The following is a 20,047-nucleotide window of genomic DNA, read 5'->3' on the forward strand; positions in this document are numbered from 1 at the left end:
TAATGTCATATAGTTGCGATTAGCTGTATTGGGGGATTTGGTGGTGGTGATTATTATTTTCATTGGAAGAGCAACTGGGCATCCATCCTCTAAAATTTACAACGTTTTCGTAAAACTACTCTTTTCTCACAAATCGCCCAGAAGAAAATCTTAGTTTTCCTTTGGAAGTTTTCCATTTCTCGAAACATGTAACACTGGTGAGGGAACCTGCAACCACATCCTTAATGGGGTCTTACCACAGACAGGGTGCTGAGGGTTACAGGCTGCCCCCCCCCCACCACCACCATGGAATTTTTCTTCTTCTTCTTCTTAATCTGTTTATCCTCCAGGGTCGGTTTTTCCCTCGGACTAAGCGAGGGATCCCACCTCTACCGCCTCATAGGCAGTGTCCTGGAGATTCAGACATTGGGTCGGGGATACAACTGGGGAGAATGACCAGTACCTCGCCCAGGCGGCCGCACCTGCTATGATGAACAGGGGCCTTGTGGAGGAATGGGAAGATTGGATGGGACAGGCCAGGAAGAGGGAAGGAAGCGGCCGTGGCCTTAAGTTAGGTACCATCCCGGCATTTTGCCTGGAGGAGAAGTGGGAAACCACGGAAAACCACTTCCAGGATGGCTGAAGTGGGAATCGAACCCACCTCTACTCAGCTGACCTCCCGAGGCTGAGTGGACCCCGTTCCAGCCCTCGTACCACTTTTCAAATTTCGTGGCAGAGCCGGGAATCGAACCCGGACCTCTGGGGGTGGCAGCTAATCACGCTAACCACTACACCACAGAGGCGGACATGAACATACCATTGGCTGTAAAACTGTTGACCTTGATCGCATTGTTCTTGTTCCGTATTTTAATGTGAGATTTTATCCTGTACTGCAATCTGAATATCGACATAAGTCACTTGTATCAGTGGCATTATAATGACGTGTGTGCTGCATATGCACAAGCACCTTCGTTATAATATTCTATCAAAATTTTGCAACTATTACCCCTCTCCTCGCATCGGCCAATTCTGGTTACATACTGCATTATTTTGTCTAGAACAGTAGCCTTCATTTTTGTCCGTAGTCTATGATTTACCCAATCAAAATCCTTGGATAATAATAATACAGTTCATTTTATCTTCCGAATCTAAAATCTTTGCTATCTTTCTCGAACCCTGCCAGTTGAATCTCACTGGAATAACTTTTCCGAATTCTTGTTCTTTGCCGCCGGGATGAGTGGCTCAGACGGTTGAGGCGCTGGCCCTCTGAACCCAACTTGGCAGGCTTGATCCTGGCTCATTCCGGTGGTATTTTGAAGGCGCTCAAATACGTCAGCCTCGTGTCGATAAATTTACTGGCACGTAAAACAACTCCTACGGGACTAAATTCCGACACCTCGTCGTCTCCGAAATTCGAAAAAGTTGTTAGTGGGACGTAGAGCAAATAGCATTGATTATTTTCTTTGCCAATTGCTTTACTTCGCACAAACATATTGTACCAGGAAAAGTTTTTGGGGAAAGGGCATGAGTAGGACCTCAGGGAGTGGAACTTGGTTTTCGAGCCGATACAGAGTAGGATAGACTCGCAGAGCGAATAATAGTTGGTTAAAAATTTTTTAAACAATTTATTAATTCTTCACCCTGCAATATGATTATTGGACTCAAATCTGGGATTGAAATTAAAAGTTTGAACGTAATCTTTCTGAATTCTGTTCATGAAAATTAAATGAATATCACTGATTCCAAAGTCTTTCATATGTGAGAAGATGAGGTAGTAGATTTCCACCTAAAGTCTTTCTAAATATGAACACACACTTGTAATTGCAAATTGACATGAGAAATTAATTTTCTGTTAAAAGTTTTCAGTTTTTCAGTTTGTAAACCTTGATGTATAGTACACTTGAAAAGCCTAAAGTCTTTCTATGAGATATGAAAATTAAATTTGAAAATTAAATTAATCACTTCTGAGAAACTATGAGAACTCTGAAATATTTGTTCACACGCGGCACTGAAGTTTCCACTGTTCAAAATTAATGAGAAAATTTTAGTCACTTTGTTACTACTCACTTAATGAAAGAAATGTTGCTACAAACGTTGAAGGATGGATATCTGGAATGTTCCGTGAAGAATCAGGGTCGGCGATGTTCCCTTAACACACCTTGTTGACGTCCCCGGATGAGGTGATGACGGCTGGAACTGGATCGTATAGAATTGCAGCTCGTTAAGGTGATTTTTCGCACACGAAAAATTCACTTAGTGCGAGTAGTTATCACTGACACTGTCATTTACTGTTGAACACAGTTTAGGGCGTAATTGAACTTTAAGACGTTAAATGAATAATCACAGTCCTTCCTGTATGAAATACTATTTAAAGTCGTTACTGAAACGTCCATAATTACACAGTTCACACTTGAAAAGGCAAATCATAGTCTATAATCACAGTCTTTGAACACGGTCATTAAGTCACTAAGGATTATTTTCTGATTATCTTGTTATTATAACGTCATATTACCTCAGAAAAAGTTCTTAGTATTCACCCAGATTACTACTGTAAGTCGTATACTAATATGGCGTGAATAAAGAAACACAGTTCAATACTCCAAAAGAAATGAGTTCTGGTAATTCTACACATTAGTTTCTGTAGAAGTTCAATATCATGTGAAGTAAACTAAGTCTACACGTAATGATATATTCTGTGAACGTTAAATATTTGATATTTGCACTTCAATAAGTTTACTCGTATTATATTCTCAAATGTCTTTAGAATTAGACTGTAGTCGCGACGCGATGTACTAAATACAGTGCGACGTCTTTTATAATTTTGTCGGCGATATAACTTCGTGTTTCGGAAACGCGACGGCAAGTACTTTCACCGTGACTGCGCGGACATACTGTACGAGGGTCGGTCTCTCCTCTGTCTCACTCACACACATCTGTGTACTCATCCTTGTACTGCGCTGCTCTGCTTGTTAGCCTTGACATATATACCGGCGCTGGGAGGGGTGGTTTCTCTTGGCCATGTGACCGTGAGTGTACAATTTTCTTAGACTTTAAATTATTATAACTCAACAACCAGGGGATGGATTAATTCGAAATTCACAGGGATTAACTTTTATGACGTCCGCTACAATTCAGCGTTTGTCCCGTTGGAATTGGTTAAGGCGTTGAAAAGCTTGCGAAAAGAAAATTCTTTTAGAGAAATATCTCTAGGGGAGGTGAGCTTCGAGCGACAGGTGACGTCACTTGACTTCGCCTAGTGCACTCGTGAAGTCTGGCACCTGCTGGAACATTCCTTTATTTAAATGTTTGTACGTCGGACGGATATTTTATGCTGGAATAACGTTTCTTTCGATTGATATGGGCCAGGACATAGGCTTTCCTGGTACAATATATAGGTCTTATGGCGACGGTGTAACAGAAAAGTTCCTGGAGTGACAAGGAAGCGACCGTGGCCTTGGGTAAGCTACAGCGCCAGCATTTGTCTGGTTTGAAACTGGAAAACAACGGAAAACCATCTTCAGCTTTACCGACAGTGGGACACTATCTCACAAATGCAAGGTCCAGCTGTGCGAAACCTGAACTTCCCTCTATCAAACCAGATAGTAATTTTTGAAAACGTGTCTAATTTAATCATACAAAATGCTTCCAAGCGCTTACATGCAACACAATATCAAGCTGACTGACCAGTAATTATCTGCTTTATGATTTTCGCCCTTTCCATTGCTCACAGGGTGTACTATACCAACCCCACTTTTAAAAACAACACTCTATTCTTTAGGTACAGTTCATTCATGCAAACGGTAATTAAATAAGTACTCGGGATATGTTACTATATTCCAACCCATTATCTTAGGTATATCCCCAGAAATCCTATCAATTCCAGCTGCATTTTTAGATTTCAACTTTTTTATCTCTTTTTTTTGCTAGTTGCTTTTACGTCGCACCGACACAGATAGGTCTTATGGCGACGATGGGACAGGAAAGGGCTAGGAATGGGAAGGAAGCGGCCGTGGCCTTAATTAATGTACAGCCCCAGCATTTGCCTGGTGTGAAAATGGGAAACCACGGAAAACCATTTTCAGGGCTGCCGACAGTGGGGTTCGAACCTACTATCTCCCGAATACTGGATACTGGCCGTACTTAAGCGACTGCAGCTATCGAGCTCGGTTTTTTTATCTTTTTATAAATATCTTTATCACATATAAATGTCAGAACTTCGCTAGTAATAGTGACCTCCTCTAACTGGCCATTATCCTAATGTCCAACAATCTTTACATACTGCTGACTAATTATTTCTGCTTTCTGAAAATCCTCGCTTATTCTTATTAATTTAAGATTCCTGGAATGTCCTTCATGGACCCTATTTCTTCCTTTCTACCTAAAACATAATCCGTAATCCAAAATATGTTGAGACTACATTTCCGATTAATATCTCTGATGAACATCAAAACTAAATATTTCCTCACTTCTTCCAGAGTCAGATGAACCCAAGTTTGGTACGTAGAATAGCGGAGTGGTGCTGAGCATCCACTGATCTGTACAGAGGTAAGTTTGACTAAGAACATGCTGATATAACTCAGGAGAAAAAGCAAGTCAAAAAATGCTATTATGTCCTTACGAAATTATCTTCTGACATTTACTCGCGGATTCCCACTGAAAAGCAGATGCGGAGGGCGGTAAATTGGACACGACTCAGGAGGACCAAATATCACCTGTGTATCTGGTGCATCTTCTTTGCTCCCTTCAAAGACCACAACACTTTTCGTGTTTGACGGAATTAACTCCTGCACTGAATACGGATAAACAAGCAGATAATTTATTTATTTCTTGAGTCATTCAGAGATTCTTACTTCATGTGTGTCTACAGACAGGACAAGGCACACTCTGCACGATGCATGTCAGCTCTCATCTCAAGTTCGAACTACTGTACATTCCGTAATCCTTCCCTGATGTTAGTCGCAGCATCTCTCTCCCCTTGTTTGGTCAAAGGAATCGAGGGTATGCCCTGGCCTAATGAGCTAGACGGAATATGACACTGCTGAACTACTGCAATTTCACTATAGTGGTGTACGGTATGTTGATGGTGATTATTTCTTAAATAAGAAATAATAATAATAATAATAATAATAATAATAATAATAATAATAATAATAATAATAATAATAATAATAATAATAATAATACTAATAGCGAATATCAAGCAGGCTTCCGCCCTGGTCGCTCGTGTGCAGAACAAAATAAATATTCAACTTGAAGGCAACACTTAAATACAAAGCATTGAGGAACAAACCGGTCATCTGGCATTTTTGTTGACTTCAGGAAAGCGTACGACTCGGTTGATCGACAGTCTCTCTTCGTTATTCTTGAGGAACTGGGGCTTGATTCCATGACCCTCAACCTCATCAAGGCAACACTCACTGACGCTATCTCCAAAGTTAAATTCATGGGGGAGATCTCTGAACCATTCCCGATTAAAACTGGCGTCCGGCAAGGTGACGGCTTTTTTCCGCTTCTTTTCAACCTCGTCCTAGACAAAGTCATCCGCGAGTGGGAGAAGGCATTGAAAGACATGGGATACTGGCGCCCCATACGGCTAGGACGACCCAAAGACGGTATTGAGATACCATGCCTCGCTTTTGCAGATGACCTACCTTGCCATACTGACAGATGATGTAGTCACAGCCGTTAAACAAATTGAAAACCCTTAGTGAATGTGCTGGAAAGGTCGGCTTACGAATTTCCTTTGAAAAGACCAAGTTCTTCTGGTCAAAACTTGACATCCAAAATTTGAACACGACATATGGGCAAATCAACCGAGTACCACACTTCAAGTACTTGGGAGAAATACTTGAACCAACGGGAGGCGAGAAGGCTGCCCAGAAAATTCGCTTACAAAAATTTCGGAAAGCCTACGGTAGGGTTCACAACATATACAATAAAAAGTGCTTGTCCCACCATGCAAAGATCAGACACTATAATACAGTAATCAAGCTCGAAGTCTTATATGCCAGCGAGACCCTTACACTAAACGGGAAAGGTGAATTAGAAAATATTTTAAAAGAAGAAAGAAGACTCCTGAGGAAAATTCTCGGCCCCCGAAAAACAGAAGATGGATATAGACTGAGATCACGCAAAGTGACAGAAGAGCTTTTCAACATTGGAGCAGACATTCGCAAAAGACGTCTGAAATTTTATGGGCACGTTCGCAGACTGCCGGCAAGTAGACTAACACACAAGATTCTCACCTGCATAGAACACCTAAAAAATATTCCATGGGTAAAGGAAGTGAAGAAGGATCTGGAAAAAGCCCAGATGAACTCAACTGACATCGCGGACAGAAACCTCTACAGGAAAAAAATTAATGGATGGAAAGTGCAACCAGAGAACGAAGTGAAAAAGAAGACTGGAGCAAAGTGGACAGAAGAACGAAAAAGGATCCACGGAGAAAGGATGAGAGCTCTTTGACAACTCAGAAAACAGAATCGTTAGAGCTTTGCGTGATCCATTGGGTCCATACGCACATAATAATAATAATAATAATAATAATAATAATAATAATAATAATAATAATAATAATAATAATAATAACCTCCAAGATCAAGTTCATGGGAGAAATTTCGGAACCCTTCCAGATACACACAGGTGTCCGACAAGGAGACGGGCTCTTACCAATCCTGTTCAACATGGTGTTAGACAAAATTATCGAGCATTGAGAGGAACACTTTAAAGGAATACAGCTGGGAAGAACACTGAAATGAAAACAATAATAAAATGTCTGGCATTTCAATGGCCATACTCAGCAATAATGCACAGGAGGCAAAGGAAACACTGGAATCCTTGTATGACATAGCTGCCAAAACAGATTTACAGATATCTTACGAGAAGACCCAATGCATGGGACGACAGAAAAACAATGTGCACACCATGCATACTGTACATGGATCCGTAAAAAGAGTCGAAAAATTAAATATTTAGGGGAATACATACAAAAAGGAGGATAAAACAAGGCGTCTAACATAGAACGAACGGAAAAACTCCCGAAAGCGTACACACTCACATGGTCACATAATAATAATAAAAGCATATCAAGACAGGCCAAACTTAAACACTACGCAGCAGTCGTATTACCAGAAGCATTGTATGCGTCAGAAAAGACCACAATTGGAGCATCAGGCATCATAGGGACGGAAGAAACAGAACGCAAAATTCTCAGAAAAATATTTGGACCAATACATAGAGATGGTATATGGATGAAACGACCTACCAAAGAGCTATACCAGCACACTGAACTACTCACAGACATGATCAGGAAACGCAGACTAACTTTCTATAGGCACATACAGAGAATGGGCAACAACAGATTTACAAAGAAAATCTTTGATATAGTAAACAGTTCAAGCAAGAAATCAAATTGGTGTCATGAAATAGAGGAAGATTTAAGGCAGGTGGGGATCAACATGAAAGTGATAGGAGACAGAAAAGACTTCAGAAACAAAATTAGGAATACTAAATTTATAGTAAATGAGAAGAAGAAGAAGAAGACAGGGACATTGTGGACAGAACAAAGGAAACAGGAGCACAGCCAAAGGATGAAGGAAAGAGAAGAGGAAGAAGGGAAAGAAGTGAAAATAGTGTCATCATGAGATATTCGAGTTCAAACACTATCCATAAGGGGAAAAAGATATGAATAATAATAATAATAATAATAATAATAATAATAATAATAATAATAATAATGTTCTAGGTTTAAGGTCCGACTAACTACGTTTACGGTTTTCGGAGACACTGAACGCCGGAATAAAGAGGAAGTACAACTGGGTAGCCATTCTCTAGTAACACTAATTGGAAGGAAAATCTAAGAGATCTGACACTTCAAGAAGTAAAGGTTTCAGCCAAAGAAAGACAAGTGCCATGAAAGGCGTGAAATAGAAAGACTCTCTCCGCCTCGAATCCTAATATTGTCGGGGTCGGAAAAGAACAAGAGTTGACCAAGGGAGGTTGGATAGTATAGATAAAAGTGAGGAGTGTTGCATAAATAAGCGACTCTGCTAAGGGCCCCGTGGTCACCAAATAACGCTCCGTAAATTTAGAGCACATGGGGCGCCTTTTAGTCGCTTCTTGTGAAAGGGAGGGGATACCGTAGATATTATTGTCCGCCCCACCTACGGTATGTACAGACGTAAGATATAAGAACGAGTATTGCGACTTCACTTACAGCTGAGTTATGGAGGAACGTTCAGGTTTTGCGGCAAGTTTTTAAATTCCAGTGGTTCATTTTACGGAGAAACGCGTGGCGCGGGCCGAGAATTTAATGTGACGGTATGAGTGTCGAACTTGAGCTTGTTTAAAAGAACTACGTTAATAATCAACGAACAGTTTTAGGTACACCTCTAAATAAAAAAAATCATGCGTATTTCATACGAATGCTGGTGGTAGACCTATTATGTTTCTTCTGCAGTGAAACGGAACCGTAAATGGTAGGGGAGCGTGATCCGTTACGAACGGAATCCTAAAAGCTGAAGTACTTTTGTAAATATTTGATAATATGATATAAGCTTTCGGCCTTTTGCCATGTCAGAAAACAAGGTGACATTCTTTACGTTTTGGAGAGAACTAATAACAACAATGAACAAAATGAAGAAGACTTAAAAACCCTCTTACTGAAAGTGAAAGAAGAAAGAAAGTTCAAAGGCTGGACTAATGTAGAATGTCAAGAAAATAAAAATTATAGCAACTACATCTGTCAATTCATGGCATGTAGGAGGAGAAAAAATGGAGGTAGTCTCCGTTTTCAAGTATCTTGGCACACAGATTTCTGCTGATGGTGACTGCAGCCATGAAATCAAAAGACGATTGCTACTTGGTAGAAAGGCAACGACCAATCTTGACAATATCTTAAGGAGTAGAGACATAAAATTAACAACAAAGATACGTATAGTAAGGACTATGATTTTTCCAGTTGTCATGTACGGATGTGAGACCTGGACCATAAGAAAAGCTAAACGGCGTAAAATAGACTCCTTTGAATTGTGGTGTTGGTCCTGTGGACTGCGAAGAGAACAAATAGGTCAGTTTTACAGTAAATAAAACCAGAGTGTTCCTCGGATGGCCTAATATTGAAACAAAAACTACGCTACTTGAGAAGACACAATTTATTAGAAAAGACCTTAGCGCTGGGGAAGATCGAAGGCACAAGGAGAAGAGGGCGGCAAAGAATGAGTCGGACTGATGGCATCACAGAAGAAGTCTATGAGTCAATAGCAAAAAGGCGTCAACGGTAGTGAAAGTGCGCGAGGGAGAAGCAGAGTGTCAGTTTGGGCGCGGTGCTCTCTGTGAGAAAGTTAAAAAGGACAGAGAGAGATGAAACTACTGAAATGCTGTCTGGGGATTTACTTATACCAATCCACTAGCGAGAAAAGCGGGAGAATGCAGGGCTGACGAGATAAGAAACTTGAAGTGTATCTTCACCAATAGACTGAATCTAGAAAATGTAAAACAAGGGAAAAATCAGGAATAATTTCCTGAGTATCATGATATGATCTGTTACTATAATTATCAACACATGCAATTATAATGTGTTCGTGGTAAAACCCATGGGAACGAACTCTGCTCCTCACAAAAAAGTCAAGTGGAACTCAAGTGTGTATCTTGGGGATTTACCCAGCGTGACTTGGCTTGAAGACCTAATAAGTACTGAGCTCTGAGAGCAGAGGGGCCATTCTACTCTTTGGAAGTGCGTGATGTGTGTCGGTCGCGCGGAGGCTTAACCGTGAAGTGAATTAAACTTATTGAACAGTGTTTGATAGTTGAGAACCATTATATTGTTTGAACGGGTGGGACACAGGTCAGCTACTGTGAGGCTGAATAGCGAAGCAAACAGCAGTTACAAACTCATGTTTATAGATAAATAAATTCTCCACCTAGCTAGACTCGCACGCTGTGTAGGCTTTATCACGGAGAATCTAGACCGCAAACTCCTTGTTCTATAAGAACTGTGCTCACTAACACAGAATCATACGAGTTAGAAGTCTCATTTATTGTGCTATCTTAAATTGGACAGGAATGAATATGCCGAAAGGTTGGGCTATGGAACTACACGCAGCTGGGACTGTGTTTAATGAATAACACCAGCGTCCATAATCATAGCTGCAGGAGGATAGAACTAGCACTAAAAACATCGTCTAATAACTTTCTATGATATAAGAGCGTGTGCGGTTGAGCACTAAACGTTGCCAAATAACTTTCCGTGAGAGGAGAAATAGGAGCAACAATGCTATGTTACAGTAAGGGGAGATAATTATAGACGAAAATAGATGTTAATTCTGTGTCTCCTTACAGTCAATGCTAGATCCGCATAGGAGTGACGGTCAGAAAGGTGCTGGTGTCCAACTGCGTATCCAGGTAGTGCGAAAGGGCGCAAGGAAGACAGCAGGTGCCACCAGCAGCAGAAGATCAACGGGTCAACACGATCCTAGAAGCCAGACCATGGTGCTACCACAGGCGCTCAACCGAGGACTGTGTGCCTGTAGCGACTGCAGTATGATGGAGGGCTAGACACATCTGGTATCCGATATGGAGGATCGCTGAAGGTCATGTAAACAGCTAAGTTTGTGCAGTCTCTATTAGTGTATGGGTTAGGGACAGGATTAGCTTCGGATATATTTCTAAGTAATTACTTTAAGCCCTTCAGGCAAGTATGATTTTTCACTCAGGACCTGCATGTTTAGGAAATGTATAGCTTTGAATCAGGTGTTATTTGTTTGTTTCTTATGAACGATTTAGGTTAGACATAGTGTTGATAGATTATGTGGATTATCTAGGAGTATGTGTTATGTCTTGCAGTAAAGGATCATTAAAAGGAAGGGACCGGTACGGCCCAGTAACATCGATAGGAAGACCTCGTGGATGAAGTGGGCAATACAAGTATAGATTTTGCATGTTTTTTGGATTGCATGAATTTCAGGTGCAGTTATAATAAGGGCAGAGGTCCTCAACGTTGTGATATTGAGGGTCATCAAAATTGTGACCTCGAGTTTCTCCCAAACATGAGCATGGCACGAACCATGGACGGTAGAGTCTAGAGATAAAGGTATACAGACAAGACGTCGTGATATTTGAACGGCTTATAGATGGCCGGGCGTGAGTGCGCAAGGACATAAGTGAGATATTGTATATGATTTGTAAAGGGCCAAAAGGTGCTCGAGAAGTGTTTGTATTTGAAGGAGACTGCTCTCAGCTGTTGTGAAGGCTGGAGCTAAAGACAAGCTGCCATATGTTGAGAACTCGAGAGAAGAAGGGAGCTTTGAATGACGTAGTGTTTGTTTGTTTGGCAAGTGTGGCCTTGACTTACCCCCTACGGCAAGGTCGACCGTTAGCCCGGTCAAGAGACTGTTAGAGAAGAATGTCTCTTTTTCTCTACGCTGCAAGATTACCACAGTTTTATTTGTATATTTATTTCAGGTTCTATTGAATGCGTGTGCATTTGTGTGTGTATTGTACTTGTGTTATTTCATTTTGTCTTGGTTGGTGAACATTTAGAGGTGTTGTACGTATGCGAAACGGGGTCTTGAGTTCGCATCTCAGCTGTGCGCGATCGTTTAACTTCTGCGTGTGTATTTTTGTTATTCTTTTGGGGGAAATTTCAGTTCTGTAGTGCATTTGTAAATATTTTCCCAATAGATGGGAACTGTTAGTGAAAGTTTATGTGCGAAGAATTCCCTCCCTGATCTCGTGTATTTTCTGTGTTTAAGCACTTATCCATAATGAAATTAGAGACGAGCCTGCTCAAAACTTATTAATCATCTCCAGCACTCACGAGTCTTCTCCGGCGGACGCAGAAAGAAGACAGATTTCTGCCACTTCATGGCTGTACGGATTGTATTTTTAATTATTGTTGTTCAGGGGTTTATTATCCAACATTATGCTTATATTAAAATATTATTTGTAACGTGAGCCTTCTTTAACTAACACGATGAAATACCCTGTCCGATTTAACTTCATTTAATTAGTCACCGAACCGACCACAAATCTCTCCGCTGTGCAGCCTGGGGCAGAAGAGGACAGGATCCAATGGTAAGATGTGCCTATATATCAGTGACCCTCGCAGGCAGGTATTTCTACGATACTGCAGTACTTCCTATACATTCTCAGCATTCGCTTGATGGGTATTGGAGTCTGTAGGGCACAATATGTTAGGATAATTTTTAGGCTTTGTCAAATGTCTTCAAGATTTTCTTCTGCCAGCACTGAATGTCGCTTTATTCGCTTTTTATCCCGTGTTACGGAATGTATTAACCGTCCCACGACTTGGAAGTGGAAGACCTGGGAATTTCTCTTGAAATAACTTGCTCACAACACGAGAGGATCCTGTACGGAGATTCAAATCTTAAATTAACACTCGATGTGGAACATAATAATTAGGCCTGTTATTATGTTTTATTTATTCTCACTTCACTTTGCACACAGGTGTTGCTCTCACTGAAATTGGAAAAAAACTACGTTGCGAGACAAAGCCAGAACCGGTAGTCCTTACAGACACCCCTCTCTCCCGCGCTGCTGGCGGCTTAGTCTCTCCCAGCCGCCACTCCTGAGCCAAGATAATTTGATAACCCGGTATTTACCACATACTACTCAATGCTGAAAACTCTCCCGGGTTCAATATAGTTAACCTATCAAGATCTTTCTTCAGGAGTATGGTGTCATGACCAATCACTGAGTTGATGAAAGCCATCTACAATACGGCAAACAAAAGAAGTCGTTCCTATGTAGTGCACAGGTGATAAAAATATATTTTTACCTAATGCATAGATTTTCACGAAGCTTTGTGGGAATGTCACCTAAATAAAAGTAGAGATATCGCGAACAGTTCTTTCATATACAATTGATAGTTTTCCAAAATATTTTTTGAGATTTTAAATTCAATTTTTTCATGAAATTTAATTAACATGTTAATGTAAATTCGTAATTACGTAGATAATACTTCTTTTAAAAGCACTACGTATCGATTTTTCTGTACATAATTTATATAAGATATATCGTACTACAATTTGTGTAATGTGTACGTTCTAAAATTTTGGACTTAAAAATCCCTACTACTTGAAAAAATCTGTAATAAAAAATTCCATATGCAGGTTTCTTAATATAGCTGTGATACATAATTATGCCATTCAAATGTTGTTACATTTGGCAGAATATTATGGGACAAAATGGGATTTAAATATAAAATTACAATTGGCAAACAAAGCATTATTACAGTGATAAATTGTTTGAATTCAGGGGAATAATTTCGTGACAAGAAAAAATAAACTCAATCCTTTCAATTTCAGTCATTAAACAAATTTCACCAAAATGGCTGAAGTATCGATTTTTATCGCTGGAGTGTCGCCTTAATTACTGTTTGTTCCGACGCAAACTGCATTTTATGTCGGAGAAGATAAATAATATTGTAGAACTGGATTATTACAAACAGAACGGAAATGTACCGTCAAAGTAGAGCACTTACTAGCAACAAGGTCTACCAGCTCGCGCTCAGTAACAGTGGCCCCCGGTTGACGAACAACCACCGCCATGGGTCGTTCTTGGTCCAGCTCATGTCTTACACCCACCACGGCGACTTCTTTCACTCCAGGATGCTCCAGAAGGAAGGCTTCGATCTCTATGGGAGCAACCTGAAAAACAAGAAAATACGTGAGCGACAACATTACACGGGAGGCAATTTTGGACCAAGGCACTATAGGCGGGTTGATACGGTGCGAGTGCACTCGAATGATGAGCGCGCATTACTCACTCGCCACTGGCATCGTGTGAAGGAGTGATGCGAGTCCAGTTGCCTGGATTTATGCGAAATGAGTTCACTCGAACAGCGTCCAACATTTTTCTTGCAAACGCTGTGTGAGTGTAGATTAAATATGACAAAGTTTGAACATGGTGCAAGGAAGCAAGCGGAGTAAGGAACAGACAGTTACATTTGTGGAAATGTGAGAAGAGAAAGGAGATTTTTCGAACGTTAACGTTTCTGTTTACAAGAATAAGGATGCCAGGGAAGTGGGCAGGCCCCACTTGGAGTGTCCCTGACAAGGCAAGCATGTTATTGGTCAAGAGCCTTTGTTATTGGTCACAACAGAGGCGACTGTAGAGTGTCATAAATCTGGACAAAGTGGTACTGCTTAACGTTTGAGTTGCCGGTCATTAACGTGGAAACTGACAGAAGTATAGCAGTGTGCAATACAGGGCTTCCAATATAAACCCTAACCGAACGCACGGTGTTTGTACTCTGGGATACGGCACCTGCACTATGGGAGGCGCGCGCATAGTTCTAGACCTTGCAAGCAGCCTGCACGTGTTCGACCTGGCAAGCGTGAGTCGCCAGCCTGAATCTCAGCTGCTAACATGGTGAGACAGTTATCACTGCAACACCATATCTTCTTATGTAAAACTCTGGTTTCACCTTAATGGTCATGTGAACAATCATAACTCTCGCTATTGGTGTGCAGAAAATACTAATGGTGTTTATGAAGTCCCTCATTATGATACGAAGATTGGTGTTTGGTGTGCTGTTAGTGTAAGTCGAATAATTGGGCTTATTTCTTTCGAGATGACAGTAAATGCAGAGAGGTACCAAGATGACATTTTGATAACGTTCTTCTATCACGTAACGGAAGAAGTAAAATCACGTGGGTGGTGTTAACAAGATTCAGCCCCTGCTCATACAGCAGAAGATTTCCATCTTACAATCACGGAAGTGTTTGCAGACATAGTGATCAGTACCGGTCTATTTCCCCCTCTACTCCATATCTAACAGTGTGGGATTTTTAGTTGTGGGTTAAACTGAAAGAAAAAAGTGCATAGAACAAATCCTCACTCATTGGAGGAACTGAAATAAAACATTTCGAATGAAATCAGAAATATTACAGTGGCAGAACTCTCTCGCGTCAGTCAGAATTCGGTTACCAGATACAGTGCCTGTACAACCCAGGAAGGACGACACTTCTAGCATTTTCTATAAGGTAATAAATATTTCATATAAGATTGTATACACGCTTAAAACAGGGCGGCCATGCGGCTGAGGCAACTGCCGTAGCGGAGCGTACAAACACCGTGCGTTCGGTCTGAAACCCTGTAAGTGAGATTTTTACCTATAACGCAGTTCAGTAGTCGAACGGATTTTCCCATTATCTCGAACCCCAATAACAACAACCCCACCCTCCCGTCTTTACTCTCGTACAAGTGTCGCAGAATATCATACAAACTTCAGATTTCCTACGATAATGACCATCTCGTGTGTTACAAACTTGCCCTGTTGTTGACTAATTGGAAAGCACACGCGAGCTTCTCCTCCTCCTCCTCATCATCCTAGTGTATTCCAGCAGGTACAGGGCCCGCTCTCCGAATCTTGGAACGTATTTTGATGGATCAAGTGCATCTTAAGGTTCTAGGAAAGCGTTTCGCATATCCTTATTTATGGTGTCCTTACACCTTTGTTTTGATCGTCCACGAATTCGCTGCCTTCGACTTCCAGGCAGTAAGTGATTTAGTAAGCCTCCGTGGCTCGGGCGGCAGCGCGCCGTACTCTCAGCGTTGGGTTTCGTGGTTCAAATCCCGATCACTCCATTTGAGATTTGTGCTGGACAAAGCGGAGGCGGGGCAGATTTTTCTCCGGGTACTCCGGTTTTCCCTGTCTTCTTTCATTCCAGCAACTAGTGTTGCCAGGTCTACAAATGAAAAATCGGTAGATTGTACGTAAAATTATCGGGAGTTTTAATGAAAATTTCGGGAGTTCCTCGACCATTGAAATATTATAATGTAAGTAAATTAAAGAATGCAATAGTCATGTGAAGTTGTTATGATAAAAATATACGTTTCCACTCACCCGTACTCTTTGGCCACTCTATTCTTCACCGAGCTCGGTAGCTGCAGTCGCTTAAGTGTGGGCAGTATCCAGTATTCGGGAGATAGAAGGTTCAAACCCCACTGTCGGCAGCACTGAAGATGGTTTTCCGTGGTTTCCCATTTTCACACCACGCAAATGCTGGGGCTGTACCTTAATTAAGGCCACGGTCGCTTCCTTCCCAGTCCTAGCCCTTTCCTATCCCATCGTCGCCATAAGACCCATCTGTGTCGGTGCGACGTAAAGCCAATAGCAAAAGAAACTCTACTCTTCTTCTTCTTCTCCCGAATCTTCCTGTAGATGTAGTTACTCATAAGGCGTAGAAATTCTATGCCTTTTTTGAATTGTGTATTCTAAATGCAGGTCGGTGATTTCCCTTCGAATCATCCAGTGAGTTTTGAGTTCAATAAGAGGTGATTCGAGCCTGAAATGAATGCGGGGAAGTACCTAACGAGTGCAGTCACGAGCGAGACATCGGGAAGTGCGGGCGTGTGAGTGAGCTGAGTTGCGCAATACGAAGATAACGCTACAGCAATACAGGCTAAGAACTGGAAGATGGCATGGTGCAAGGTGGTGTTGGAAGGAAGGTAGAGCTGAGAGAGGGAGAGAAATTAGTGGTTATAAAGGACTGTTGGAGATTATGTTGTGTGCGACGGTTATTGCGTCGCTGCTGGTGGTAGGAGGTATAGAAAAGAACCCGGGTCCAAACCAGGGACCGTTCGTTTGGGAGGAGCTTGAAGAGATCAAGAGAGTGGTGAAGGAAGCGAGCAAAGGAGAATAAATAAAGGAAATGATGCAGGAACACCAGGCAACCCAAATGAAGGAGATGAAGGACTTAAAAAAAATTATAAAAGAAGAAATATGAGGGGTAAATGACAAGTTAGCGGAGATAGAAGATGAGGTAGGGAGCTTGAAAAAGAAGGTGGTGATACTGGAAGAGGAATTAACAGAAATGAAGAGAGAGGTGAGGTTAGCGAGGAACGAATCAGCAAGAAAAAATGTGTTTGTGTATGGTGTACCTGAGGAAGGAACAGAATCAAAAGTGGAGTTTGTATTGAAAGTGGTGGACATAGTTTCGAACAAAATGAAGATAAACTTCTCTGAAGTTGATATAGATGATATATATAGAGTAGGAAGGAACAAGGGACATAGGCCGGTGAAGTTAATTTCAATCTAACAAGTGATGTTATCAATGAAACGTCAGCAGTGAGACGAGGAAAGAGATTTTCTGCACATTACTCTCTGTTTTTCATTTTCCTTAAATTTGGATTAGAAGAAATTTCAGGAGATTTTTCTTTTGTACGGGTTTTCTGGTGTGTTGCAAAAACATCTGGAGATCTCCTGAAATTTCGGGAGACCAGGCAACACTGCCAGCAACACTGTCCAATATCATTTCATGTCATCTGCCAGTCATTAATCATTACCCTAGAGGAGTGCGTCAGGCTTCGGCAGCCGGTACAATTCCTATTCTCGCCGCTAGATGGGGGCTTCATTGATTCCATTCCTGACTCTGCTGAAAATGGAAGCAATCTGTGAATTTTCCTTAAGTGGTTTTAGTGAGCGTACCGCCCTCAGGACATGTCCATGCCAGGAAAACAGGCTTTCCTTCATTCTTTCTGTAATTGATGGCGCATTAAATTGCTTCTGAATGGTGTCACGAAGATAGACACCCAGTATCTATCGGATCATTCGCATCTCCATGCGCGGGCGAGGTACTATTGGTTGCAACTCATATTAAATTGCCAGGAATTCGAAGAGTAGAATGTCGCAGACAAATTCGAAAAGCAAGTTACTTACGCTATTTCCTTACAGACGACTATATAATCGCAAATGACTTCTTGAAACTTCGGATTCCATTTAAGTGAGCTTGAACTTCTTGTCAATCATAAAACCCTGACTTCTTTTTCGCCTTGTTTATGTGCTAGAGTTTATCAGAGCGTGTTTCTCGTAGATCCCAGATATTTCGTATTCTTTGTATTTTATGCGTAACAATACGAGGCCAACAGCATCTTATAAAACAAATGAGGGAGTAGCAGCGCTTCGAAGCAGTGAACAAATTGACCCTCTTAGTGCCGACAAGGAGCAGAGACAAGTTAGATTGGATCAGGGTATTACTGCTACCAATTTCGAAAGCACTGCAACTGCTCTTACTTTAAAATTGATTTACAGGCGGTAGTTCCTAAGAAGAACTGTAATATGACATAGAGCCAAGTTTTTATTTAAAACAATCCTTGTTTTAGCACCAAGATTTCTTTGTACCACGAAGTCGAGTAGACTATACAGGATGGAAGGAAATGCGATCATACGAGATTACCTGCCTCTGTGTATCAGTGGTAGAGTCTTCGCTTTAGGTGTGAAAGTGGATTAATCAAGGGCATGTAAACTTCAAGTGTTCTGTTACTCTAGTGACCTTTTCGGCTTAATACAATAAGTTTTATTTTATTTTGTAATTAAATTCGAAATTAGTTCACTGAATAAATAAATTTGTTTTGTTTTAAATTTCTTTCCCACTTCATTTGTTCAGAGAGGCTAATTACCTAGTTGTACTTCCTTTCAAAACAAACACCACATCCCAAGATAACGGGATATTTTATATTAACGAGCCTAACGAAAAAAGCCGAGCTTTCTGTCAAGTTTCATTGGCTTTCTTTGACCAGGCGAGGGTCACTCACTGCGCCTATAAAAGACTTTTATTCTCGACCTGTAAGGGAAGACATAGAGCATAGATAGAGCTGCGCCCAATTAACTTCAACACCGGGCGAGTTGGCCGTGCGGTTACGGGCGCGCAGCGAGCTTGAATTCGGGAGACAGTGGTTTCGAACCACACTTTCGGCAGCGCTGAACGTGATTTACCGTGGTTTCCCATTTTCACACCGGGGAAATGCTGGGGCTGTACCTTAATTAAGGCCACGGGCGCTTCCTACCTACTCCTAGGCCTTTCCTATCCCATCGTTCCCATAAGACCTATCTGTGTCGGTGCGACGTAAAGCCAATTGTAAAATATATTCTTCTTCTTCTAGTCCGTATCCGCTCCGGGTGTCGGCAACCATCTTGGCTGTGTCTTCGCGGTTGTCAAGAATATAACCTATAACAACACAGCAACTGTACAATGCAACCGTGCAACTGAAACAGTTTCACAACCCTACAGGCACGATCGTATATGACCAGTTGGAAACTGATTTCAAACTGGTCCCGTTTCCGTCGACCCATGTGCAGCTACCTACTCTCCTGCACGTGAAGGGTCATCGAACGGTTGGTTGTGCAATCGGTTTCCAAGTTGTGGCAGGGTTCTCACATTCATTTATCTTAACCAACCTATCTTGGTCAACTCTTTTTCTTTTCCGACGCCGACTATTACGTATAGAGGCCTAAGGAGTCTTTTATTTTCACGCCCTTCCTGGCCCTTGTCTTCCTTTGGCCGATACCTTCATTTTTCGAAGTGTCGGATCCCTTCCATTTTTCTCTGTGATTAGTGTTATACAGAGGATGGTTGCTCATTTGGACAATAACCAGCACCACCTCTCATTAAGTTGACGTCAGGAAGGGCATCCCGTCGTAAAAACTCGCTACGAAGGTACATCCCACTTCATACCCGAGCCCGTAGAGCAATGGAACAAGTGTTCGTCAGACACACACATTATTCTTCTAGCACAAACTGTGTAGCACATATGGATTTGGCCCTGTTTACGGCCGAATGCTCTTCCTGACGCCAACCCTATATGGAGGGATGTAATCACTATTGCTTGTTTCTTTGGTGGTTGGTAGTGTAGAGTGCTGTCTGAATATGAAGAGCAAAGTGTTGGAACAAACCACAAATACCAAGTCCCGGTGCCAGAAGTATTACTTAGATGCAATCAAAATCCCCGAACCAGCCGGGAATCGGACCCGGGACCCTCTGAACCGAAGGCCTCAACGCTGACCATTCAGCCAAGGAGTCACGCACGCACGCACGCACGCACGCACGCGCAGAAAAAATGATGCAAGTGTGTAATAAACGGTATAACTTGGAAACAATTCTCTAAACCCGTGGGTAAATAGTGAAAATATCGAGCTCGATTAGTAGGTGTTAATAATAATAATAATAATAATAATAATAATAATAATAATAATAATAATAATAATAATAATAATAATAATAACGACTTCTGTGGTGTGGCTATGAAGTTGTTTACGTCTATTGTT

At 41.4% G+C, this 20,047-nt stretch overlaps 1 protein-coding gene across 1 annotated transcript in view; it reads right to left on the reverse strand.

Moving 5' to 3' along the window:
* The window catches only part of LOC136866968 (luciferin 4-monooxygenase), a 157,148-nt gene that overhangs the window by 20,119 nt on the left and 116,982 nt on the right, over positions 1-20,047 (reverse strand). Inside the window, exon 7 of the mRNA XM_067144058.2 lies at positions 13,481-13,646. Coding sequence (XP_067000159.2) covers positions 13,481-13,646 — 166 coding nt within the window. The remainder of the gene's footprint in view (positions 1-13,480; positions 13,647-20,047) is intronic.

The sequence above is a fragment of the Anabrus simplex genome, chromosome 3 (genome assembly GCF_040414725.1).
Source record: "Anabrus simplex isolate iqAnaSimp1 chromosome 3, ASM4041472v1, whole genome shotgun sequence".
In the NCBI taxonomy this organism is placed as follows: domain Eukaryota; kingdom Metazoa; phylum Arthropoda; class Insecta; order Orthoptera; family Tettigoniidae; genus Anabrus; species Anabrus simplex.